The following is a 27,414-nucleotide window of genomic DNA, read 5'->3' on the forward strand; positions in this document are numbered from 1 at the left end:
TGGTCAGGCTGGTCTCAAACACCCAACATCAGATGATCTATCTGCCTGCCTTGGCCTCCCAAAGTGCTGGAATTACAGGCGTGAGCCACCGCGCCCGGCCCGCCAAATTGTTTTTTTATTCTTACATTAAATGTACTGTCTTTCCTGGACTTCTTGTTATACAAGCTGACTCATTATTTGAAGAGTCCTTGAGCTTCACCATTTCACAGACCTGACAACATACAGAATTCTTTTCGATTCTTTATATGATAGTTTATTTTCTTTTTCACCTTTTCTGCCTAGATATTCAATTTCTGGACAGAAGTCAGTGGCAACTCAGATGGGATCAAGCTAATATAATTTGCCATAGAGGATAATCTTTCAGAGGAAGCAAGTTATGTAAATAATTTCTGCTCAATTAGAAACTGAGTATGCACCCAATCTGTACAGTTCTGTTTGTTGTGATGTTTAACACCACACTACACACAGGCACTTGATTTGTGACTTCTGATGTCAACGCATTTCTAGTTTATGAGCTTTACCCATCTCTTATGCTTTGTGACTCTAGAAATCTGCTTTTCAACTATCATACCTCTTTTTTTTTCACCCCCCAACATCAGATAACTAGATAGGAATGTGAAACTCCTTCACGTAGCTCTTTTTTATTCAGAAAATAAGTTACATAATAGACTGAAATTGAGTGCCTGTGGCATGTGTACTAAATATAGTGGTAAATATTAAATATCGTATGCTTTGGACACAATACATGCTTGCAGGATTTTCCTTTAAAAAATGCAGGGCAAAGTGCAGTAGGGAAAAAAAGAGGAGGTATAGTTTCAGGGGAGTGCCAGTTATTAATTTATTATCTGTCAGCTCCAAATCTATGGTTCTTTGCCCTGCTTTGTGATACTGGAGTTGGACTCTGTCAGCATTTCTCCTTTGCCAGCTCTGCAGCTTTAGGCTTTGTCAGTGCAGGACCTGGGGAGACGATGCATGGTGACAGCAGTAGATCGGTACTATTCTTCCAGTTCTGGTTCACCTTCCTTTATTCAGCCCAGGGGTCCTTGCAGATCAACTTAAGCAGCACTCTCAGACCTTTCTCTCCCCACCTGTAGGCTGTTTCTCAGGTAGCTCCAGCCCAGTCTTCAGGCTGGTTTCCTCCCACCAAGAGGGCTGGTCTAGAGAATAGCTTGGTCCTGTTTACACCTTTGACAAACAGCAGGCCCCTCTTTGGCGCCAGTGCTTGTGTATTTCTCATGTAGCCAATAACCACACCCTCTTTGAAGAGGTCCGAATCTCAGCCTAGATAAATGTTATTAAAGAGCACTGAAATCCAAAAAACAAAATTAAAATAATACATCCCGCCATTACTGACATTTATTTAGGGCAGAGGTCAGTGTACTTTCTCTGTGAAGGGCCAGATAGTAAATATTTTAGGTCTTCTGGCCACATATGGTATCTGTTTCATATTCTTTTTTTTTTTTAAACAACATTTTGAAAAGATTTTAAAAAGTCTTAGCTCATGGGCCATGGTTTACTGAACCCTGGTTCAGAGTATGAATAAAGTACAATCTTTTTTCAGCTAGAGAAATCTAAACTAAAATAGTGAGAAGTCTGAATTTTAGACTTGTCATTTATTGTTGCATAACAAATCTCTCTAAAATTTAGTGGTTTAAGACAACAGTAATAATTTATTAGCTCTCACAGTTTCTGTGGGGCAGGAATTTGGAAGCAGATTGCCTAGGCAGTACCAGCTCAATGTCTTGAATGAGATTGTGGGTGCTGGTTAAAGTGGTGATGATTTTTTAGTTTTTAAATTTTTTTATCTCTTTTATGTCTTGTGTCATTGCCAGTTTTTTTGGTTTGTTTGTTTTTGTTTGTTTTAGGTGGAGTCTCACACTGTTGCCCATTCTGGAGTGCAATGGTGCAATCTCGACTCACTGCAACCTCCACCTCCTTGTTCAAGCTATTCTCTTGCGTCAGCCTCCCGAGTAGCTGGGACTACAGATGTGTACCACCATGCCTGGCTTATTTTTGTATTTTTAGTAGAGACAGAGTTTTGCCATGTTGGCCAGGCTGATCTCAAACTCCTGACCTCCAGTGATCCACCTGCCTCGGCCTCCCAAAATGTTGGAATTACAGACATGAGCCACTGCATCTGCCCCGTCATTGCCAATTTTTATGTCAGCACTATCTTGATAGGTATCAGGGTGGAATGGCCAAGTGAATGTCAAGTCCTGAGGCTGATATGTCAAAATAATGACTATGAAACTACAATACCCGTAAGGTGTGAGGTTAGAAAGTAGAGATGTAAGGAGGTGACATATGATAGAAATACATACATTGTATTATAGGAAGGGATCCAAAATGAAATGTATGACTATAAATTTATAACATTTAGACGCGACAGAAGTGAAGAAATACCTATTGAAAAAATAAAATTTAAACCATTCCAGTTTTCAGATGAAGTCTTTTGTTTTGCATGTTTGCATGTATTTGGATAGAACATAATATTTTATAATGAATTCTTTTTTTTTTTTTTTTTTTGAGATGAAGTCTCACTCTGTCACCCAGGCTGGAGACGAGTGGCGCAATCTTGGCTCACTGCAAGCTCTGCCTCCCGGGTTCATGCCATTCTCCTGTCTCAGCCTCCTGAGTAGCTGGGACTACGCGCACCACCATGCTCAGCTAATTTTTTGTGTGTTTTTAGTAGAGACGGGGTTTCACACTGGTAGCCAGGATGGTGTCAATCTCCTGACCTTGTGATCTGCAGGCCTCGACCTCCCAAAGTGCTAGGATTACAGGCGTGAGCCACCATGCCCAGCCTTTAATGAATTTTTAAATGAAACTATAACTACATCACTAAATATGCCCGAAGTAGAATAAATGTAAAGCATACTATGTGTTGATTTGCACGACTTGAATACAGTTGCCAACTGTGCTACCCCATGTGGCTCTCAAGCCTTCTATCATCTCAGACACTCAGGCATCAAAGCAAGGAAGACAACTTTGTTAGCACCATCTGGCTAGACTGCCATGTAGATTCTCTTCCTTTGAGACCATGCTTGACAATAATTGGCTTAGGTTAGGAAAAAAATTGGTGTATGTTCTTATCTAATTGACACCCCCGCCCCATGTACAGCTTTTCTTCCTAAATTATTTCTTTCTCTGGCTCTATTACACTTCATTTATTCTTTTTATTATCACACTTACTTTCATTGTATTATTCCTGTCCTAACTCTATTATTATAAAGAAATCTCACCAAGGAGAATTTAAATCTCATTTCAGAGGTCCAGTCCAGATTTAGCTGAGAATTCTGAAGAATAACATTCATACAGAAAATATATAGTCCATAAGTTTAATGAGTGATCATGCCATGCAGTTAGAATCCAGACAAAAAACAGAATGCTGTTGGCAACTTAGAAGTGTCTCCATGCTCTGTTTTAGTCACTACCTAAGCCCTGCAGTATTACCACCATTGTGACTTCCAACACTGTAGATTACTGTTGCCTCTTTTTCAAATTTATATGAATAGAGTCTTACAACATACACTCTTTTGTATCTGTCTTTTTTGCTTAACTTTATGTTTGTGAGATTCAACCATGTTGTTGTATTGTTACTGTATTCCATCTGATGAAGATGCCATTATTTATTGTGTGGTAGGAGTTATTAAATTATTTTAGGCAGATAGAGAGGAAAAGGAGTCCTTGGGACGTTTCATTTTTAAAGCAGCTTTTTAAAAATTATTATACTTTAAGTTCTGGGATACATGTGCGAACATGCAGGTTTGTTATGTAGGTATATACACGTGCCATGGTGGTTTGCTGCACCCCTCAACCCGTCATCTACATTAGGTATTTCTCCTAATGCTCTCTCCCCTAACCCCCACTACCCCCTGATAGGCACCGATGTGTGATGTTCCCCTCCCTGTGTCCGTGGGTTCTCATTATTCAACTCCTACTTAGGAGTTAGAACATGCAGTGTTTGGTTTTCTGTTCCTGTGTTAATTTGCTGAGAATGATGGCTTCTAGCTTCATCTATGTCCCTGCAAAGGACATGAACTCATCCTTTTTTATGGCTGCATAGTATTCCATGGTATATATGTGCCACATATTATTTATCCAGTCTATCATTGATGGACATGTGGGTTGGTTCCAAGTCTTTGCTATCATGAACAGTGCTGCAATAAACATACGTGTGCATGTGTCATTATAGTAGAATGATTTGTAATCCTTTGGATATATACTCAGCACTTAGAGCCAGGCCAGCAAACCTTTAATATGCAAATGCCAGCCATTGGAAACTGGGTCCACCCAAACATGGCAATTCTCACAGCCTTCTTGCCCTTGCCCCGATTGTTCCTGACAACATGGCCACCCCCACATATCCATGTGTGTAAAACATCATGGTGCACTGCATTTGTATATTAAAAGGCTAGGGTGGGAGGACCAGCCTTTTTGCAGGCTACATAAATGACATGCCTGGTCAAACCAATCCCCTGTGTCCTATGCAAATCAGACACCACCTTCTTCAGCCTCTATATATACCTGGCTAGTTTCTGCCCCACTTGGGGTCTCCTCTTTCGGCTTTGGAGTCTCCCTCCCTCTGTCTCTGTACAAGGGAGCTTCTTCCTTTTTTCTTCTCCCTTCCGTCTTGCTTCTTAACTCTCTGCTCCTTAAAACCACTCCACGAGTGTCCGTGTGTTCTCATCTAATTCAAGGTGAAACAAAAGCCCTGGTATTTCTCCACTCATCCGAGCCGTATCATTTGTACTGATGATGAAGATTTGTGTAGTTCCAGTTTTTGCTTATTATGAAAAATGCGGCTCTAAACTTTATGTTTGCCTTTTAAGAACATATGCAATTGATTATTTTGGTTTACACCTAGAAGTAGAATTTCTAGGTCATTAGGTATATGTGTATTTAGAGATACTGCCAGTTTTCCAAAGTGTGGTTGACACTCCCTACAGTAGTGTACAAAAGTTTCATTTTGAACATAGACTCTTAGTCTCAATCTAATTCCGGGACTGGGAATCTAATTGACCCAGCTTGGAGCAGGTGTCTGGTCAATTACAATGAGAGGATTAAAGGTCACATAGTACAGACATGGTTGTGGGAGGCCCACCACTGCTACACTCTAGGTGGAAGAAGAGGCAATTTCTAAAACATAGGAGATTGTATGAACTGGGTAGATACCCTAAAAGGTTTCAATCACATATATACAAATTAGATGCACAAGGAGAGGCTCTGGCCTAGAGATACAGCTTCAAGCCATCAGCAAGGTAATGTAGTTGAAGCAATGTGACTAGATGAGATTGCCCAAGGATACTGCTTAGAGTGAGATAAGAGAGGGTAGCCTCTGGTAGAACTCTGGAAAACACCAACATTTGAAGGATGACAAGAAGAGGAATCTCTAAAGTAAACTGAGAAGGTATAATCAGAAATCCAAGGGAATGTGATGTCATGAAAATTAAGAAAGAGAATGGCCGGATGCAGTGGCTCACATCTGTAATCCCAGCACTTTAGGAGGCCGAGGCAGGCAGATCACCTGAGGTCAGGAGTTCGAGACCAGCCTGGCCAACATGGTACAAAAGGCAGTATTTATGAAGTGTGATAAAGTGAAGCACAATAAAATGAGGTATGCCTGTATTTTCAGGCATTATATACTGCCATTTCATTTATCAGTTCTCTGTGTATTCAAACCTCCTGTGAAGGAATCTCTGCATTTTGTATTCACTACAACATAGGGCATAGCAACTTAAGAGTTCTATGCTTTAGAAATTCAGACGTGTTACCTTCATGTAGTTCCCGTTTGTTTCCCAGTTTGGAATTACTACCTTTGTCATGCAAAGATGTTCAAGTACTTCTGCATTATATAAAAGTTGTGACTATAAATAGATGTATTCATTTAAATAGTGTGTGTCTGTATACAAAATTCTATGGTCTAGATGCGTATCTAAAGAAACTATCTTTGGCTCAGGAAAATAGATAATTGTATTGATTTCACAAAATATTGCGACTGCATTTTTGGAGTTGTTTTTAGACCTTGAAACATATTATTTTGAAGATCTTTAGTGGTAATAAGAATTTATCTTTTCAAGGGGAATTTGATAATTTTAACAAGCAAATATTACGAACCAAGTCTGTTGCTTTTTCTTACCCGGGTTTCAGCTTGTGTCTTAAAACTTTTTAAAGTAAATTACATGATCTAATGATATCTGTAGAATACTACTGAATGAGCCCTGAAACAGCAAGAATAATGGAGTTCTCACTCATGGATATGGAAAGGGCAAATTGTAGCACCGTATTATTTTCGAAAGCCTCATACTGAGATTAGCGTCAGATGTGGTGCTTCTGTAGCAGAGTAATTAAAATTGTCCTTAAAAGGCTTATATTTAGAAGTAATTGTTTTTATTTATTTTTCTGTGTCAGTGTATTAGCTGTTGCTTTTCAACTAAGAAATCTAAACTGATACCCTCTGATTTATAGTCATTATGCAAATTATGATAGTCCCTGCTGTTGTCCATTATATATCAGTATTTTTTCTTCACTCCAGTTAAAAAGTTGTTTCCTTTTTGAAGTCAGGCTGCTGCATCTTTTTTATTTTCTGCTTGAGCTCAACTTCTCTTTAGGCTATGTTTTCTACTTCTTGATACTTGACATTTTCCTAGTGCTTCTAGAATGGGAGGTTGGATCACAAAAAGCTGCTATTTCTACTTTAAAGAGATAAAGTCTGAAAATTTTTTTTTAACTGAATGTTCTTTTTGTCACACTCCCTGACACATTGTTTTTTGGTTAAATGATATGTAGTAGAGTTATTGATATACAATACTCTCAGCTAGATTTTTTTTTTTTTTTGAGTCGGAGTCTCCCACCATCGCCTGGGCTGAAGCGCAGTGGCATGATTTTTTGTGTTTTTAGTAGAGACAGGGTTTCACTGTGTTGGCCAGGCTTGTCTCAAACTCCTGACCTTGTGATCTGCCCGTCTCAGCCTCTCAAAGTGCTGCAATTACAAGCGTGAGCCACCCACCACACCCAGCCACTCTCACCTAGATTTTAATATGGGAAACAACTTACCATTTTTTTTTAACATCCAAGAGAAACAGTATTATTCAAACTTGACTGAGTAAGTCAGATTTATTTTATTTTATTTTTGAGACGGATTCTCCCTCTGTCGCCCAGGCTGGAGTAGAATGGCGCAATCTCCACTCACGGCAAATTCCACCTCCCAGGTTCAAGCAATTCTCCTGCCTCAGCCTCCTGAGTAGCTGGGATTACAGATGCATACTACCACACCCAGCTAATTTTTGTATTTTCAATAGGGATGGGGTTTCACCATGTTAGCCAGGCTGGTCTCGAACTCCAGACCTCAAGTGATCCACCTGCCTCAGTCTCCCAAAGTGCTGAGATTATAGGAATGAGCCACCATGCCCGGCTTTATTTTACTTTTTTATTTTTTTTTATTTATATTTTTGAGATGGAGTTTCACTCTTGTCGCCCAGGCTGGAGTGCAATGATGCAATCTCGGCTCACTGCAACCTCCACCTCCCATGTTCATGCGATTCTCCTGCCTCAGCCTCCTGAGTAGCTGGGATTACAGGCATGCACCACCATGCCCATCTAATTTTGTATTTTTAGTAGAGATGGGATTTCACCATGTTGGCCAGACTGGTCTCAAACTCCTGACCTCAGTTTATCTGCCCACCTCAGCCTCCCAAAGTGCTGGGATTACAGGCATGAGCCACCGCGCCTGGCCCAGATTTATTTTATAAAGAACTGATGCTTGTTTTTAAGCCATCCAGTCTGTAGAACATTGTTATGGCAGCCCTAGGAAACATACAAACATAAAGCTGTAAAACATGTTGGAAAATAAACTATTCGCCATAAGATATTTTAAACAAATTTGTGTTAAAATGAGTGAAAAAATGTTAAACAAGATTTGGGGGAGCCTCTCTGAACCTACTCTGGTTCGGAGGCTGCCCGATTTAAAAAAAATTAAGTATATTCAGCAGATTCTTAGAAAATGTGAAGGTCTTTGTCATGTTCAGTAGAGGGGCAAAGATAAATCGAGGCTTTGTTAGAAAAGTTATAGTTAAATATGTGTGTATGTTAGTATAGTTTAGTTAGTATAGTATGTGTATATTTTCTAAAGTGGTAGAAAAATAAATAGAACAGACTTTTTCAAGGAAAGTAGTAAAAGGAGAAAAAACTATATAAAACAAAACTAAAAATATGAAGGAAGTAAATGTAATAAAAGTCATTGTGAAAAACTTGGTGGAAAATAGAGAAGACAAAAAACAAGCAGCCACAATCCCACTAACTCCTGACTTTTTATGCCGGTCTATCTATAGATAGATATGCTCACATTGTCATAGTCAACTAAAAGCTGATTGTTAACATTTTCTAAACATTTACCCACCTCATACGAAACTTTTCATAAACAAAATAATTTAAATAGCTCTATCACATCTTGTCCTATGGATCTAAGAGAATTTACTATTTACCTATGGTTGGTCATTTCCATTTTATATACTATTTCCAACTTCATTTTTCCTCATTAGAAAGGAACATATTCTCATTTTAGAAAATGTGTAAATCACGGGCATGCAAAAAGGAGACAATAAATCACCAATCATGCAATCATCTAAATTATTAAAGTTAACATTGATGTATACTTTGCAGTTTATTTTCTGTGCATTGTATGCAGTTTTTCACCATTACATCTAAATGGCTTCTGAACACCTTTACACATAAATCTTTGTTTGCATTTTTATTTCTTTAGGATAAATTGTGGAATGATATCATAAAGTATGAATAGCTTTAGGATCCTGATAATGTATTATCAAACTTCTTTGGGGAATTTTTTTTCATGTTGTTTTTCTCAACATAATCCCAGGTTAGAAGTAGTCTGAACCCAAACAAGCAAATCTTTGTAAGGTTTGGAATCAAACAATAATACACACTTCGGCATTCCTGGAGCAACAAGCCTCCCTCTTGATACTCACTCCCGCACATGTCTAACTTCGGTGGGATGGTCCCCAGGTACCTCAAACTCAGCATTTTTTTAACTGAGCTCTTTCTTATTCCTCTGTAGACCCGATTCTCTCCTTTATTCTTTTTCTTGATAAACTGGTTCCATTACCAATCACTAGAACTGGAAGGCTAAGAGTTGTCCTAAATTAATATTCCTTAAAATCAACTGGTAGAGGTTGTACCAGTAGTTACAACTGAACTGTCACTAAGACCCACTGGTTGTACTTCATACAGACCTCTCAAATTCATCCTATCCTCTCCCTTCCATCACCACTGCCCTACTTCAGACTCTTACCATTTTCCCTAGATTATCTTAACAGTTTCCTAACTGGCTTCCCCCACCAACCCATTCCAGATCTAAATCTATTCCTATCTTCTAAAATCAAGTAAAGTCAAACTACTTCTAGATGTAAAGACCTCTATCGCAAAGAGAAACATTAAAAAAGAAAAAACAAAACAAAAAACAAAAAGAACTTCCCACGAGTTGATTCATATCCTCTCTTCTCCAGCCTCACCTTATCATCTGCAGCACCACCCACCTCCCAACCCTCTATTTCAGACATTCTGAACCCATCACAGTTTCTTGAAAGTGGCATGCTGTTGCATGCTTCCTTGCTTTTACACTTTCTCTACTCACTGCATAGAGAGCCCTACTCAGTGTACCCACTGTGCATGCTCTTACCACTATCATCTTCCCACCATAAAATCTGTAGACTCGATCTGTACCTCTCATCTCTCCCTTTCCTCCTGCAGTACAGCGGTCTTCCTCCCCAAAGGCCATTCCCCCTGCTCAGATGCTTTCCATCTTGTGTCCCTCAGACTTTCTCAAACAAACAGATGTTTTTCCTTTACTCCTTCAGTTGTCACTCTCTCACTACCTCTCATGCTATACAAGTACATACATCAGCATGCAAATATACTCTGATGTCTCTCAGCTTAAGTCCCAAACCCTCCAATAACCACATAGCGTTCCAGCTACTGCCCTATTCATGTGCTCCCCTTAGCTGAACTTTTCCGTTTATCTAGAGTAGCTGTCTTCTCATCATCACTTCCCACTCACTCTTCAGCATACCACCACCTGGTTTCTGTCTCCAGCCCCTCAGCTTTCTAGCTCAGACCTTTCCTGAGGTCCAGAGTAGAATATCCAGATACTTGACTAACATCTACCCTTACGTAATCACAGACATGGGAAACTAAATTGATCTAGAACAAAAGTCTTGATTTTCCCATGAAATGGCTTCCTCTGGTCCCCTCTTCCCCATGCAGTAACTGACTCACCATCTCCGCAGTTGCTGAAGTCACACCCAGGAGTTGTTCTTGACTCCACTAAGCTATCAGTTTTACCTGCATACTTTTATCTGCTTCTCTCCATTTTTATTGTTAGTGCTCTGGGCCAGGTCACCATCATCTATTGTGCCAACTTCTAAACTGGTTTCCACCCTTGCCCTCTAGGCTGCCCTTTTTAAAGCAGCAAAAGTGATTTTAAAATGTAAATAGAATCACTCCATTCTTCTACTTAAAACCTTTCAATGAATCCTTATTACACTTTAACAAAATAAAAGCTTGTGGCCAATGAGATGCTGCATGACTTAGACACTACTTCTCATACCAGTCTCATCTCATCTCCCCTCTCTTCTTACTTACCTTACTCTGGTCCTACTGGTCCTCCCTCAATTCCTAGAACATGACAAGTTTCTTAGACCTCAGGGACACAGCACATGGTGTTCTGTCCGGAATGTTCTCCTCTCCCTCTCTGTATATCTAAGTGTTTTACATGTGGTATCTTATTTAATCTTCTCAGCAACTATGAGTCAAACACTACTGTTTCTCATATTTTTTCATTAAAATGTATTTATGTATCAATTTATGAAAAACAAAACAAAACCTCGGCATTGATAGAAGAAGTAACTATAGAACAAGAGCTGGCAAATAATAGCATGTGGGGCAAAGCAAGCATCCCTCCCCACTGTTTTTTAATAGACCATTTTTTACAGCAGTTTTAATTTCATAGCAAAACCATGCAGAAAGCTCTAAGAGTTTCCATATACTGTCTGTCTACTTCCACTCCCTTAACCTCTGGTGTTATCAATATTTTGCACCAGAGTGGTACATTTATTACAACCTATAAACCTTCCCTGGTATGCCATTATCCCCCAAAGTCCATAGTTTACATTAGGATTCACTCTTGGTGTTGTACATTCTACGGAGTTGGACAAATATATAGCGACGTGTCTACATTATAGTGTCATACGAGAGAGTTTCACTGCCCTAAAAGTCCTCTGTGCTCTATTCATCCCTGTGTTTCCCATAACCCCTGGCAACCACTAATCCTTTCACTGTCTCCACAGTTCTGCCTTCTGCAAAATGTCATGTAGTCGGAATCACACAGTCTGATTCTTTTCAGATTGGCTTCTTTCACTTAGTAATATGCATTTAAGGTTCCTCCGTGTCTTTTCATGGCTTGATAACTCATTTCATTTTAGTGCTGAATAATATTCCATTATTTAGATGTACCATTGTTTATTTATTCATTCGCCTATTAAGAAGAACATATTGCCTGCTTCCAAGTTTTGGCAATTATAAACAAAGCCATTATAAACATCCATGTGCGCATTTATTTACTATATTTTAATTGCTAGAATACTGAAATGCAGGGACCACATGGAGATTAAGTAATCTAAGGTCACACCGATAATAAGTGACCACAGTCTAGTATTAATAGTTAGGAGCCCCCACCCTTTTAAATGTGCCACTGAACCATCACCTTATGGTAAAAGGGATGTAGAACTGCACCTGGCCCACATAATTGTGTGTCCGCACCTGTTGGGACAGCGTAAGGAAGAGGTGCTGGGCAGATGGAAATAGTAGCTGTTAAAACCAGCTTCATACTATTGAAAACCATGTAAAACAAGGCTTCCAGGCATAAGTGATCTGAACTAGAGGAAAAAGTACTAGGTATTTCCATTACAAACAGATCTTAAGAAACTGCATTCACATAATGATGTTGAAAAAGTTTATTAATTATAAATAATGTATTTTTAAGGCAATATACCCAAATATTTCCATCTTTTTTCTAACAGACCACAGTAGGACAGGAAAATTAGTCTAACATCTTTTCTCTGGGTTGTAGTCCTTCATTATCTGCTTTCAAAACCAGTGTCCTGTCAAAAGGAATGGAAGGAAGGAGAGAGAGAAGGAGGAAAATACATGTATACAAGAATGTAATTTCAGACGTCCTGCTGAGATTAGTTCCGAAGGGACGACTGACTTAAATGCGTAGTTCTTAGAAGGAATGTAAATGCAGCCTAGCTGAGAGGGAGCTGGTTGAGAAGTTACAGTAGGTGGAAGTTATTGTTGGCTACTAGCCAAATATTGTGTGTATTACTTCTGTTTCTGTTCTGTATTAGCCAAATGCTATTCATATCCTGTTTCTGTTCTGTTTCAGTCATGTTGTGGATTAACTACTCTTCTTGGACTATCCAAACCAGAAGAAAAAATTTATTTTCACAGTGATGATTCATGTAGTACCTGAGACTGAATTAAGATAACTGCCTAGTCTGTGCTACAAAATGCAGTTTTTGTTAGGGAGATACATAGATCTAGAGGCAAGTAAGAGTTCATCAAAAGAGAGCTCCTATATAGCAGTTTGATTTTTTTTTTTTTGTTTGTACAGAGAAGCAAAAAAAAAAAAAAAAATCATTGAAGCTTGAAGCTCAGTGTGAGGTTCTACAAAAGATCATGATGCACCACAGGATGTAGAACTAATGAACCCAAAGACAAGCTTCAAAGCAAAACAACTATGTAGCTGAGGAGTGTACAAAGCAGCCTAACCCCAAAAGCACCATTTTTCTTGCCTCACACAAGAATTTCTTGTTTCTGTGGAGTGCAGAAGTACTCTATATTAAGTGACACAGAAAACAACATTTAAAATGATGGAGTTTCTATTCATTTTATTCATTTTACATTTCTATTCATTTTACATGTGGTATCTTATTTAATCTGCTCACACTGATAATAAGTGACACATATGCATATATCTTATGCATATATTTTACCAATTTCCTTGTTCAGAATTTCTCATGCATTCTTATTCCTTGTTCCTGTTACATTTTGTTCACTACAGCTTAGAGTAGTGCCTTCAATGAAAGCCTATGAGTAGTTAAACTCTCAGTCTGTGTTATAAATCCAACAACTTCTGTCCTTCTGAGAGTTTAATCTGTTTACATTTATTGTGATTTCAGACAAATGTGGATATCTGTGTATCACCTTACTCTGTGCATTCTGTTCATCCTGATTTTCCTTTGCTCATTTTCTTTCTCCTTTCTTGTCTTCTCATAATTTGGCTAAATTTTTTTTATACTCTTTTATCTCTATTGGTTTGGAAGTACACACTTTGTTTCTCTCTTCATTTAATTTTACATCCTGTGGTGTGTAAGCTTTCTTTGATTTCCTTTTTCCTACAAAATGCTTTCAGTAAATGTGTTTTAGTCTCTCAGTCTCAGTTTTGTTCAAAATGGTAGCTTATCTGGCTATAGAATTCAAGGTTGGTTGTTATTTCCTCTCAGAACTTTGAAGATATTCCTTTGCCTCTAATCTCTATTAATTCACCTTATGTAAATTTAATTGTTTTCCTTTGTAGGCAACCTCTTTTTTTTCAGGTGTTGTAAGAATTTTTTGTTTCTGGGGTTCTGCAGTTTCATCACATTGTGTCAGGGACAGAGTTAATTTCATTTTTCCTGCTTTGGACTCATTTATTTATTATGATTTTTTAAAATAAAAATAGAAATACGGTTTCATCTTGTTGTCCAGGCTAGTCTTGAACCCCTGGGCTCAAGTAATCTTCCCACCTCAGCCTTCCAAAGTGTTGGGATTACACGCATGAGCCACTGTGTCCAGCTAGGACTCATACTTCTTAAATCTAAGGATTCATCCTGAGAATCCTTAGATTTGAGAAGCCGGGGGCCTGATTTGGGGAATCTGAACCCAGGTGTGGTATAGAGGGGCAGCCCAGCTAACTGGATTAAATGAAAATGCAACAGATTTGGTTCATACCATTTGTTTGTTCAAAACTATTAAATCCCCCTTGATACAAAATGGTAGGCTTCCCAAGATGGGTTTGAGGTGAGGTGTAAACTAAAACGAAGACCTGAGTTTTGGTGAGTCATTCTTGAAATTCAGCTCTGCATGTGTGATGGGTTTGTGTAAGATTCTCAGAATTTTAATAATAACCCTCTAAAAAGGGTTGTTGCAGGGTATGGCAGTTTCTCTTTTAAGCTTTACTAACATGTCTGAGGATTGTCAATATTCTTGGGGTTTCTAAATAAAAACTTGTACAGGAGTTTCTTTGCTTTAAAAAATTTTTTTATTTTCAATTTCCCAAGTAACCATAGTTTCCTACTGGCATGCAAAAAAGGTTTCATATTTGACGCTTTGTTATTAATCACTTATCTCTGTACATGGTAACTTTGATGTTTTTCTAAACCTATTGTTTTTGAATTATTAATTTTTTTACCCTGGCCTACCAGTCTCTCAGAATTGTATGATTTTGAAACAGTCTCAAACATACAGAAAGTTGTGGCCGCAGTAGGAAGACTATTTTGTTTGTGAACTATTTGAGAATACATTGCGAATCTGATGCCAGTTTCCCTGAAACATAAGAACATTCTCCAACTTAACGAAAAACAACCATCAAAATTGGAAAATTAATGTTAATACATTACCACCATCTAATTTTTAGACCTCATTAAAATCTTGCCAATTTTTCCAATAATGTTCTTTATTGGCAGAAGTTCAGAATCACAGTTTAATTTAGTTGTCATGTCTCCTCCACTCTGGATCAGTACAACATTCTTTGACATTCATGATTTGACTCTTTTAAAGATTACAGTTATTTTGTAGAATGCCTCTGGGTTTGTCTGGTATTTCCTTGTGATTTGCTTCGGATTATATAGCATCTTTGTTGGAAATATATCAAAAGTGTCCCATGTATTCTCATTGCATGATTTCAACTTGCCCCATTACTGATAATATTACTTTTGATCATTTAAGATAGTATCTGCCAGGCTTCTTCCCTTTGAAGTTATTATTTTTCCTTTGGATTGATGCTTTTGTGTGAAGGCATTCTCATTCCTTATTAAACTTTAAATTTATTCACTTAATTATGTCAGAATACACTCATGGTTTCCTATCTTCTTTAATGGATTATAATTTATTACTATCAGGCCGGGCGCGGTGGCTCAAGCCTGTAATCCCAGCACTTTGGGAGGCCGAGACGGGTGGATCACGAGGTCAGAAGATCGAGACCATCCTGGCGAACACGGTGAAACCCTGTCTCTACTAAAAAATACAAAAACTAGCCGGGCGAGATGGCGGGCGCCTGTAGTCCCAGTTACTTGGGAGGCTGAGGCAGGAGAATGGTGTAAACCCGGGAGGCGGAGCTTGCAGTGAGCTGAGATCCGGCCACTGCACTCCAGCCCAGGCGACAGAGCGAGACTCCGTCTCAAAAAAAAAAAAAAAAAAAAAAATTTATTACTATCGTTATTTAATGCTAAAAATTGTTCCAGATTTGACCATAGGGATGCCCTTCGACCTGCCTTCTGGGTTCTTTTGATAAGTCTCCCATCATCCATTGAGTACTTCCTTGCTTTCTAGTACAGCGAGATGCTCTAGGTTCATTTTGTCCTTATCCATGCCCAGCCCTAGAATTAGCCATTTCTCCAAGGAGCCTTGCTTCCTCTTAGGTAAGCATAGTATTTGGTGCCAAGATCTAGATGCTAGATGTTTATTATTAGGAGTGTCACTGCTCATAGGCTCTCTCAGAGAGAATATATGTATACATATATATGTCAGTATAAAAACATAAATATGTAAAATTTACATTTCTATACTTATATACACACGTACATTAAACATCTGCATATTTTAAAATTTTTATATTTAAATTTTTTAATTATATTTCTTTATAATTTTACATATTAAAAACCATGAATTCACACCAGTACTTCCAGCTCCAATCTAACACTACAGGGTTTAATCTAGTCCCTTTCCATAATTGTAGTTCCATGCTTGGAGAGGATAAATCTGGCTTCCATTATTCTTGATATATTTTTTTTCTTCTGCATGTGACAGTCTCTCATATCCACTACCACTCCTTCCCCTGCAGAGATGGCTTTCTTACCCCAGTTGGGCTCCAACTTTTTTTTTGAGCCTGTTTCCCATGCAGAGGCCCTTTTCATCCCATTCAGGTTATGATACCCACACTAATTGCCCTCCACTGTTTATAAACCCTCCTCACCACCCTTCTGTAGGCCAGAAGTTAAAGTTCAAGGTGTTGGCTCCGTTGTTTTCTTCTGAAACCTTCTCCTTGGCTTGTACATGGCTGTTTTGTACATGGTTGTCTTCTCCCTGTGTCCTCACACAGTTTTTCCTCTGGGTGTGCATGTCTGTTCAAATCACCTCTTTTTGTAAAGACACCAGTTATGTCGGATTGGGGCCTACACTAATGATCTCATTTTAACTTAATAACCTCTTTAAAGTATAGTCACATTCTGAGGTACTAGTCTTAATGTAAAAGATGATGTTGTGTTGACATTTATTGCCTATGTTGTGTTTAATACTAAAATATGTATTTGAATGTTTTGTTTCACTTATTGATGAGATTCTTTTAATTTTGAGCATAATGGAGCCTCATTTGGGTCAGTGGCATCTTTATTTTTTGAAACAGTGAACACTTTTTTTTTTTTTTTTTTTGAGACGGAGTCTCGCTCTGTCGCCCAGGCTGGAGCGCAGTGCCGGATCTCGGCTCACTGCAAGCTGCGCCTCCTGGGTTCACGCCATTCTCCTGCCTCAGCCTCCCGAGTAGCTGGGACTACAGGCGCCCGCCACCTCGCCCGGCTAGTTTTTTTGTATTTTTTTAGTAGAGACGAGTTTCACCGTGTTAGCCAGGATGGTCTCGAACTCCTGACCTCGTGATCCGCCCGTCTTGGCCTCCCAAAGTGCTGGGATTACAGGCTTGAGCCACCGCGCCCGGCGAAACAGTGAACACACTTTTAACCACTGATTTATTATTTTAATAGTGTACCCTCAAATCCTGAAAAATTTAAAAACGCAGTTTATAAAAGAATTATTCTTTGCACAATTACTGTCAAACTTATTGTTAATAAACTACTGTAAGGTGATGCATTAAAAAATCTGGATCAGTATGATACAGCCACCATGTTGTGACTTTGGTACTAATTTCTCTGGTGCAAGTCCTTTTGAGTTCCAAATGCCTATGAACCAATTCCCCAATGCCCATTCTTTCTACTCCCACAATATCTTTGTTCACACGCTGCACCATGATATTATTAGGTCTTCATTAAGCACCAATGCAATTGTGTAAACACAAACACCAGTGCAAGCCCACAAAACACGTTCCATGGTGAGGTGGCCATTTAGATGTTGTAGACTCAGCACTGCTGTCCAATAGAACTTTCTGTGATGATAGAAATATTCTATTCCTGCGCTTTTGCTTTTTAGTGAGATAGTCAGTAGGCATAGGGAGCTTTTGAGCACTTGAAATGTGGCAAAGGTGATTGAGGTTCTGAATGTTTGTGTACATAATTTTTTTGTGGTTGCTGTTTATAGGAGATAGGGTCTCACTATGTCGGCCAGGCTGGTCTTGAACTCCTGAGCTCAAGCAATCCTCCTGCTTCAGCCTCCCAAAGTTCTAGGATTATAGGCATGAGCCATCGTGTCCCACCTGTACATAATTTTAACTAATTTAAATAACCACATTTAACAAGTGTCTACCATATTGGACAGCACAGATCTAGAGCAGTGTTTTTCAAACTCTAATGTACATGTGAATCACCTGAGGATCTTGTTAAAATGCAGACTGGAATTCAGTAAGTCTGGTCTGAATCTGTGATTCTGCATTTTTCTTTTTTTTTTTTTTAAGATAGAGTTTTGTTCTTGTTGCCCAGGCTGGAGTGCAATGACGGGATCTTGGCTTACCACATCCTCCGCCTCCCGGGTTCAAGCGATTCTCCTGCCTCAGCCTTGCGAGTAGCTAGGATTACAGGCATGCTCCACCAAGCCCGGCTAATTTTGTATTTTTAGTGGAGACGGGGTTTCTCCATGTTGGTCAGGCTGGTCTTGAACTCCCAACCTCAGGTGATTCGCCTGCCTTGGCCTCCCAAAGTCCTGGAATTACATGCCTGAGCCACCGTGCCCGGCCTGATTCTACATTATTAATTAGCCGCAAGATGCTTCTGGTCTGGGGACCGCATATTGAGAAGCATGTATCTAGACTAGCTACATCCATTTGTTTTAGATTATTACCTGAAAGGAAGTACTGAAAGTAAAAATTCTCACAGAACTCTAGGATTTTCAGGTGACCTCATACCCCAATTTGGGGATCCCGTCCTAGTGTGCTACTGCTATAGCATACACAGTAGCAGGCAGGCATACAGCCAGGAAGGTTCAGGGAGCTTGCCAAGGGCTCACCCTGGGGATGCATGACAAGTTGAGTTTTTCATTGTGCTTTTCATATAGTATTAAAAAGAATCTTATGGTAAAATAAAGACACTTATTTCATCTTTCCCACTCTTTTTATAAAAAAACAAATTAATCTTTCCTTCTTGTAGGTTTTGTATGTGAAGCTGTGTGGAAATGTGAAATACTACCAGTCTCACCATTATAGTACCGTGGTGCCACCTGATGGTAAGCTTTCTTATTTATTTGATTCATATGTTAATTGTTTCCCTTTCTTCCAAATAAAGAGCTGCTAGTTTTGAGCAGAATAGACTTTTCTTACACTATCCCCATCCCACCCCACCCTGATTGGGTTCACTTCCACCTTTTTGTGCTCCCATAATAGAGCTGCTGTCTTTTGTCAAATTCCCACCTCAGCAATCAGAGGAGTTAGAGATGATAAGAAATAGTTGGGTGGGCATGGTGGCCTATAATCCCAGCACTTTGGGAAGCCAAGGCAGGCACATCCCTTCAACTCAGGAGTTTGGGACCAGCCTGGCCAACAAAGCAAAACCCCATCTCTACAAAAAATACAAAAATTAGCCAGGTGTGGTGGCACATGCCTATAGTCCCAGCTACCCAAGAGGCTGAGGTGGGAAGATTGCTTGAGCCCAGGAGGTAGAGGCTGCGTGAGCCATGATTGTGCCACTCCAGTTTGGGCAACAGAGTGAGAGACCCTGTCTCAAAAAGAAAAAAAAAAAAAACAACAAGAAATAGTTTCTGTTCTCAAGAAAAGTGGAACTTAAGTGTTTACCTGGGAAGACTTTTTTTCTTTTTCTTTTTCATTTAATCAGGGTCTAGCTCTGTCACTCAGGCCGGAGTGCAGTGGCATGATCTTGGCTCACTGCAACTTCTGCTTCCCAGGCTGAAGCCATCGTCCCAGCTCAGCCTCTTAAGTAACTGCAACTACAGGCGTACACCACTATACCAGATTAATTTTTGTATATGTTATAGAGATGGGGTTTTGCCATGTTGCCCAGACAACTCTCAAACTTCTGGGCTGAGGCAGTCCACTCATCTGAGCCTCCCAAAGTGCTGGGATTACAGGCATGAGGCACCATGCCGGCCACCTGGGAAGACTTTAAGAGATAATAGTGTGGTACATGCTACACTAAAATGTTATAGAATGGTAGGGAATATGTAAACTGTAGTATAATGAAGGCATGATTGGAGCAATACAAATTTTTATAGGACTTCAGAGGTGTGTGAATTTCATGTTTGAGCATTCCTTCTAGAATTCTTGCATTTATGTTTTTTTTTTTTAAGTAAATTTTACCCATTTATTTTTTCTTTTTTTTCCTTAACAGAAATAACAGTTAATTATAGACATGGCCTTCCCTTGGTAACACTTACCTTGCCATCTAGAAAAGAACGTTGTCAATTTGTAGTGAAACCAATGTTGTCAACAGTTGGTTCATTCCTTCAGGACCTACAAAATGAAGATAAGGGCATCAAAACTGCAGCCATCTTCACAGCAGGTAGATATGTATATAATTTTACAGTTTTGTCCCAGGGTTTCTGTCTCTCCTGAACTCTTGTTTGGTTCTTTACTTTTCTAGAAGGAAGTACATTGTTTAATTCATTAGATAATAAATGGTTGGTCTTTATTCTTTCATTTTTGTGCATCAACACTATTTAAAAAACTGTTTTGGCCTGGCGTGGTGGCTCATGCCTGTAATCCCAGCACTTTTGGGAAGCCGAGTCAGGCAGATCACCTGAGGTCAGGAGTTTGAGACCAGCCTAACCAACATGGAGAAACCCTGTCTCTACTAAAAATACAAAATTAGCCACCAGTGGTGGTGCATACCTGTAATCTCAGCTACTTGGGAGGCTGAGGCAGGAGAATCGCTTGAACCCAGGAGGCAGAGGTTGCAGTGAGCTGTGATCGCACCATTGCACTCCAGCCTGGGCAGCAAGAGCGAAACTCCATCCCAAGAAAAAAAGAAAAAAAACTGTTTTAACTTCATTGAATGAAAAATTAACGAAATAAATTTAATGTAAATTTCAGTTACTTATTTTATAAACGTAGCCTTAAAGGATTTTCATGAGAAAATCTTAGTGGCACAGGCATTAGTGTGCAATTCTCAGCAAAATCTGAATAATTAGAAAACAAAGTACAGTTTTAATTATTAAAATAAGCCAGTGAATAATTAAAGTACACAAAACATGTATTCACCACTGTTATAAAGCAATTACAGTCCAGTATATTTTTTGGAAGAATTAGTTCTTAGGAAGAATATACATTTTTTAAAAAACCAGAAGTATGGCCGGGCACGGTGGCTCAAGCCTGTAATCCCAGCACTTTGGGAGGCCGAGGCGGGCGGATCACGAGGTCAGGAGATCGAGACCATCCTGGCTAACACGGTGAAACCCCGTCTCTACTAAAAAATACAAAAAACTAGCCGGGCGAGGTGGCGGGCGCCTGTAGTCCCAGCTACTCGGGAGGCTGAGGCAGGAGAATGGCGGGAACCCGGGAGGCGGAGCTTGCAGTGAGCTGAGATCCGGCCACCGCACTCCAGCCTGGGCGACAGAGCGAGACTCCGTCTCAAAAAAAAAAAAAAAAAAAAAAAAAACCAGAAGTGTGTCATCATTTAGACATTTAAACTGTAGAATACAGCTTTTATGTTCTCATAGTCTAAAATGGTCTTAGACCAACTGCTTCTAAATAGAATAAAGAATTATTTACCCTGTCCCACTATAGCAGCTGCAAATGTAGATAAATTAATTTGCATTATTTTATTATGATATTAAATACTTAGAATAAAGTTATTTAAGTTCACGATTACTACTGCAGTTTTGAAAGGGAAATAAACATACTTTTTCCCTATCCAAGTTCCAAATTAATTAAAGGATAGCTAGAGAAGTTGGAAAATGGAGATTAATTGATTCATTCAACAAATATTTATTGAGCACCTAATATATGTCAGGCACTGTTCTGTATGCTAGAGGTAGTGCAAAGAACAAAAGGCATAAAAACTCCTGCCCTTATGGAACTTATATTTAGGAGGAGAAAAAAACAAGATAAATTATGTATTATGTTAAGTAATAAATGTTATGAAGAAAAATAAAGCAGAGTGTGGAAGATGTATGTGGGCAGGAGTGGGCTTGATAAGATTACATTTGCACAAAGACCTGGGGGAAATGAGGGAGGAAGTCATGTAGAGGGAGGAGAGCTCTGGGCCGCACGCAGTGGCTCACGCCTGTAATCCCAGCACTTTGGGAGGCCGAGGTGGGTGGATCACCTGAGGTCAGGGGTTTGAAACTAGCCTGGCCAACATAGCAAAACCCCTTCTCTGCTAACAATACAAAAATTAGCCAGGTATTGTGTTGCATACCTGTAATCCCAACTACACTCAGGCGGCAGAGGCAGGAGAATAGCTTGAATATGGGAGGCGGAGGTTGCAGTGGTCCGAGATGGCACCACTGCACTCCAGCCTGGGTAACAGTGAGACTACATTGAGGTGGAAGCCTACTAGACAGTGGCCACAAAGGTGGGAGCTGGGAGAAAGGAGGAGTTCTGAGAGGTGGGGAAGGGCAGATCAGGAAACACTTACTGTAGGTTGTTGTTAGGACTATAGATTTAGCTGGAAAGGGTGCTTTCTTCCTGCTAAAACCTGGATCAGAGAATAAGGTTTTAGCCCTATGGCACAATGGGCTTCCTAATATTTCATCCTTGAACTAGACACACGTTCCCCCCAGGCACAGGAACGCTGGAATGTCCATGGGCGTTTTCCACAGGAGCAGGGCCCGCCTCTCTGAGCTTCCAGGGGCAGGCAGATGCAAACCTGGAAGTCAGAAGGGGTTGCACTGAGCAGCACTTGCCTAGTGGTAAGTGCTCAATTAGTATTGAAGTGAATTAAATAAGAGAGGTTAAAACAACGATAGCTGTTTACCCTGCTTATTTCTAAAAATAAGGTTAGTAGCTTTGAAACAGCACAAAGAGAATAGAAGTCTTAGAGGAAAGGGACTCTTTGGACTGAGTGCAAACATCCTATGGGGGTTTAAATTGATACTCAAGAATACGTGAAAAATTTAACACTGTATCACTAGTGCTTAAAAATGTTTCACATCAGTCTTTTGCTATTCATACCTTTGTATAAAGGATAATGTGGTATTTCAACTGAGAAATCATATTCAGTGGATGTCTTTTTATAGTAAGATTTTAAGTAGCTGGTTTAAAGTCATTTACATGTAAATTTTTAAATGACACTTGGAAAGATAAAGCGATTGGTGTGTTGCTGATTTTTTTTTCTTTAAGAGACTCTGTGGGTGGAATTTGCCTGCATTTAATTTGGGCTTGAAAAGAGTGTTCTAAGCTTGTCAAGTTTTGCCCATTGTGTGGGTTGAATTATTTGGCAATTTTTTGGAAAATGATCTCACTGCAACTGATGAACAGCAACCCAAACAGCCAAATTCTAGGAACAGACGCAGGTGCAGACTTGATTTGCAGTTTTCTAGAACAAAAGAACTACAGGGAGGCAGACAGGAGGCAGCAGCCAGTTTCTTCGGAATGTTACTAGTGTTAGTCCTGTCATCACACATATTAATGTAGCTAAAATAGCTCCAGTTGAATGTAACCAAATGAATGCCAGGCCAGGATTTGAAAATACACATCCAGCATTTTCCTGGACCTAATTTCATGTAATTATATGTGAACTATTCTGAAGAGAAAATGATAGAAAAAGAAACCTCTACCCAGCACCAGTTTTTTGCTTATTGTTCAGTGAGTTTGCTTTCTTAACACCTGGATTACATTAAAGTTTGGTTCTAAAATATAACAAAAACTAGGCTCTATGAGAAGCTGTGCAAAGCACATTGTGGTTACATTTTTTCAAGCCTTTTTTTTTTCCTGAAATACTCCTAGGATATTTGAAATTACTTTTAGAATCTCTCCTGCCTCTCTCCCCCTCCACAAAATAAACCATACAATGCCAATGTATTTCTTAGGCATAATTAACGCTCATTATTGTCCTTGCCTCCTTGAGAGTTTGCCTCTCCATTGTTTTCAAGCTTGAAAGGGAGATGAGCCCATGCGGTGATAGCTTGTGGTGCTATTTAGCGGCTAAATTTGTAACCACCACAAATCAGTTACCTCTAATAATTAAAAAGAGAAAGGCAGGCTTTTAAATAGTTACACCCTTATGCCTGCATGTGCCAGTCAGAAGAAGCTTGGCTGTGAGCAGCAGAATGGACTCTGGCTAAACAGAGGAGTATGTCAACAGGCTCTCTTGCTGGAAGTGACAGAAGACAGGCTCAGAAGAGGGCAGGAACTAAGAGAAGACAGGAGCAGAGACCAGGTTAGCCCAGGAACCACCTGATGGGCTCTGCTGCCTACACTCCACCCCACCCCCAACACTGTCCCCCGCCACTGCTCTGGCCTTGCTGTGAAGGGTTTCCACCTCCCCTGAACCTTTGCATGACCCTCCGCAGATGCAGTTTCAGCAAGGGTATTACCTGGATTCCAGCACAGCTGACAAGGTGGGAGAGGGAGTGCCTGCCTGTTCCATTTTGTCCAAGGAAATGGGAGGTAGAGCAACAAAGGAGGATTCCCCTCAATGGGAAATGGGTTTGGGTTTGGGGACACCCCCCAAAAAGTAAATGTCCACTATTATATTGTACAGACCTGGGTTAGTAATTTTCTGTGTGTTGGAAAATTGTTCTTACTGTTCTAAAACAAAGACATACTCTTGCATGATGTTTTTCTTTCAGATGGCAACAAGATTTCAGCTTCTACCTTGATGGATATTTTGCTAATGAATGATTTTAAACTTGTCATTAATAAAATAGCATATGATGTACAGTGTCCAAAGAGAGGTAAGAAACACAGCTATCCAGCTATTACTTTTTATTTTTTTAAGATGCATTCTCACTTGCTCTGTTGCCCAGGCTGAAGTACTGTGGCGTCATCATAGCTCACTGTAACCTGAAACTCCTAGAATCAAACAATCCTCCCACCTCAGCCTCCAGAGTAGCTGGGACTGCCCTCATGCACCACCATGCCTGGCTAATTTTTTTATGTTTTTTTAGGGATTGAGTCTCCCTGTGTTGCCCAGGCTGGTATCTTCACTTTTACCTTTAGCTGTGAGGTTTTTAGAGGGAGCACAGTTTATGTTAAGAATCTTTTAAATTTATCAGATGACCAAGAAGCCTTTGGAAAACCAGTGTTTAAGCTTTTCCAGCAGGGGTATAAGTGATCACCTACAGTTGCCTAGCAGGGCTTTTAGTCCCATATACTCTTTTTAGACTTTCAAGATTTTACTTTAGGATCTTAAATGCTTAATCCGATATTATTGGGTTAAGAGAGAGGTAGACCTGAAAATCAAGAATTTAAGTATATATGGTTGTATGGCTCTTAAATCTTTTAAAAAAATAAATTGTATTATTTAAAGCAGTTTTAGGTTCAAAGCAAAATTGAGCAGAATGTACAGAGAGTTCCCTTATGCTCTCTTCACCCCATGCCCCTTACTATCAATATCCCACACCAGACTGGTATATTTGTTAAAATTGGTGAACACACGAACACATCATTGTCACCCAAAGTCCATAATTTACATTACGGTTTACTCTTGGTGGTATACAGTCTGTGGATTGTGACAAATGTAGAACTACATGTATTCATCATTAATGTATATAATGCAAATAATTATCTTGTTTTAATCTTTCTTAAATGTATATATAGCTTACATTTATTTTAATGTTTAACATTAAAAGTGTCTTGGGTCTTTCTTTAGAAGTTTGGTGATGTTTTTATGACCAGAAATATGCTGTAAGAACCTAACTCTTGCTTATATCAATTAGCCTGTGGTAAAATTGGTTTCCTTATAGTCGTTTCATTTAAAGTTGCAGTTTTCAAGAACCTGACTATGACATTAAGAATTACACAGAATAGGGCCAGGCAAACTCTACCAAACTCTACCAAAATTCAAGGATGCTCAAGGCCCTGATATAAAATGTTATATGTGCATATAACCTACATACTCCCTTCATATACTTTAAATCTCTAGATTACTTATAATACCTAAGACAGTGTAAATGCTGTGTAAATGGTTGTTATACTATATTCATTTTTCATTCATTTTGTTGTTGTTGTATTGTTAATTTTTATTGGATTTTTTTTCCAAATATTTTCAATCCGTGGTTGGTTGAGTTCACGGATGCAGAACCCACAAATAAGAAGGGCCGATTGTATAGCCTTTTCATATTCACTTCTTTCTTTTTGGCAGAGGTGGGGGCGCATGGGAGTAGGGCCAGGGACATGAGAGAGTTAGGGAAGAGAAAACAGGATATTTAAGAAAGGGGATACAACAGGGAAAATACTAAACAGTGGGAGAGAGAAGTGAAAAAAGCGGGAGAGTGGGAAGAAAAAAAGGAGAAAGGCAAGAGGGGAAAGAAGAAGGGGGAAAGGAAGAGAGAGGAAAGAGAAGAAAAGGGAGTGATAAGGGAGGAGATAGGAGGCAGTAGTAAAGAAGAAAGTGAAGAGGAAGGCCAGATTGGCTTATTTCACTTAGTGATACGCATTTAAGTTTCTTTCATGTGTTTTCAGAGCTTGTTAGCTCATTTCCTTTTAGGGCTGAATAATAGTTCATTATCTGTATGTACCACAGTTTATTCATTCACCTACTGAAAGACATCTGGGATACTTCCAAGTTTTGGCAATTATGAATGAAGCTGCTATAAACACACATGTGCCGGTTTTTGTTTGCACATAGGTTTTCAAATCATTTGGTTAAATACCCAGGAGCAGGATTGCTGGCACATATTGTAAGAGTGTTTAGTTTTGTGTAAAACTGTCAAGCTGTCTTCCAAAGTGGCTGTACCATTTCGTGTTCCCACCAGCAGTGAATGAGAATTCCTGTTGCCCCATATCCTTACCAGCAATTGGTGATATCAGTGATTTGGGTGTGATTTTCACCACTGTAGTAGGTGTGTAGTCATTGTTTTAATTTGCAGTTTCTTAATGACATATGATGTTGAGCATCTCTTCATATGCTTATTTGCCATATAAGTCTTCTTTGTTGAGGTGTCTTTTCAGATCTTTGCCCATTTTGTGACCAGGTTGTTCATTTTCTTTTGAGCTATTTGTATGTTTGGGATAACAGTCTTCTATCAGGTATGTCTTTTGCAAATATTTTCTCCCAGGCTATGACTTGCTTTCTCATTGTCTTTCACAAGTTGAGGAAATTGCCTTGTGTTCCTGGTTTGCTGAGAGTCTTCATTGTGAATTGGTGTTGGATTTTGTCAAATGCTTTTTCTGCATCTATTGATATGATCATGTGATTTTTCTTCCTTAGTCTGTTGATGTGATGGATTCCATGAATTCATATTCAAATATTGAGCCTTGCATACCTGGATAAATCCCACTTAGACGTGGTGTAGCAGTCTTTTTAGACATTGTTGTATTTTATTTGCTATTATTTTGCTGAGGATTTTTGTGTCTATATTCACCAGAGATGTTGGTCTGTGGTTTTGTTTTCTTACAGTGTTTTTGTCTGGTTTTAGTATTAAGGTAATGCTGGCCTCATAGAATGAGTTAGGAAGTATTCCCTCTGCTTCTGTCTTCTGAAAGAGATTGTAGAGAATTAATACAGTTTCTTCCTTTGATGTTTGGTAGAATTCACCAAGGAAATCTATCTGGACTTGGTCCTTTCTGTTTTGGAAGTTTATTAGTTATTGATTCAATTGCTTAATAGGTATAGGCTTATGCAGATTGTCTATTTCTTTTTGTGTGAGTTTTGACAGATTGTGCCTTTTAGAGAATTAATCTATTTTATCTAGGTTATTGAATTTGTGGGCATAGAGTTGTTCATAGTATTTCTTTATTTTCCTTTTAATGTCCATGGGATCTGTAGTTAAATGCCCTCATTTCATTTCTAACATGAATAACTTGTT

General features: G+C 39.2%; 1 protein-coding gene across 2 annotated transcripts in view; it reads left to right on the forward strand.

Annotated features, from left to right (window-relative positions):
* Positions 1 to 27,414, forward strand: part of MCUB (mitochondrial calcium uniporter dominant negative subunit beta) — a 107,907-nt gene that overhangs the window by 65,577 nt on the left and 14,916 nt on the right. Inside the window, exons 2-4 of one of the 2 annotated variants that reach the window (XM_015139015.3) lie at positions 18,639 to 18,714; positions 19,833 to 20,003; positions 24,235 to 24,339. In XM_015139015.3, the coding sequence (XP_014994501.3) occupies positions 18,639 to 18,714; positions 19,833 to 20,003; positions 24,235 to 24,339 (352 nt within the window). The remainder of the gene's footprint in view (positions 1 to 18,638; positions 18,715 to 19,832; positions 20,004 to 24,234; positions 24,340 to 27,414) is intronic. The other variant, XM_028848668.2, reaches the window with a different exon arrangement.

This window comes from Macaca mulatta, chromosome 5 (assembly GCF_049350105.2).
Source record: "Macaca mulatta isolate MMU2019108-1 chromosome 5, T2T-MMU8v2.0, whole genome shotgun sequence".
Lineage (NCBI taxonomy): Eukaryota > Metazoa > Chordata > Mammalia > Primates > Cercopithecidae > Macaca > Macaca mulatta.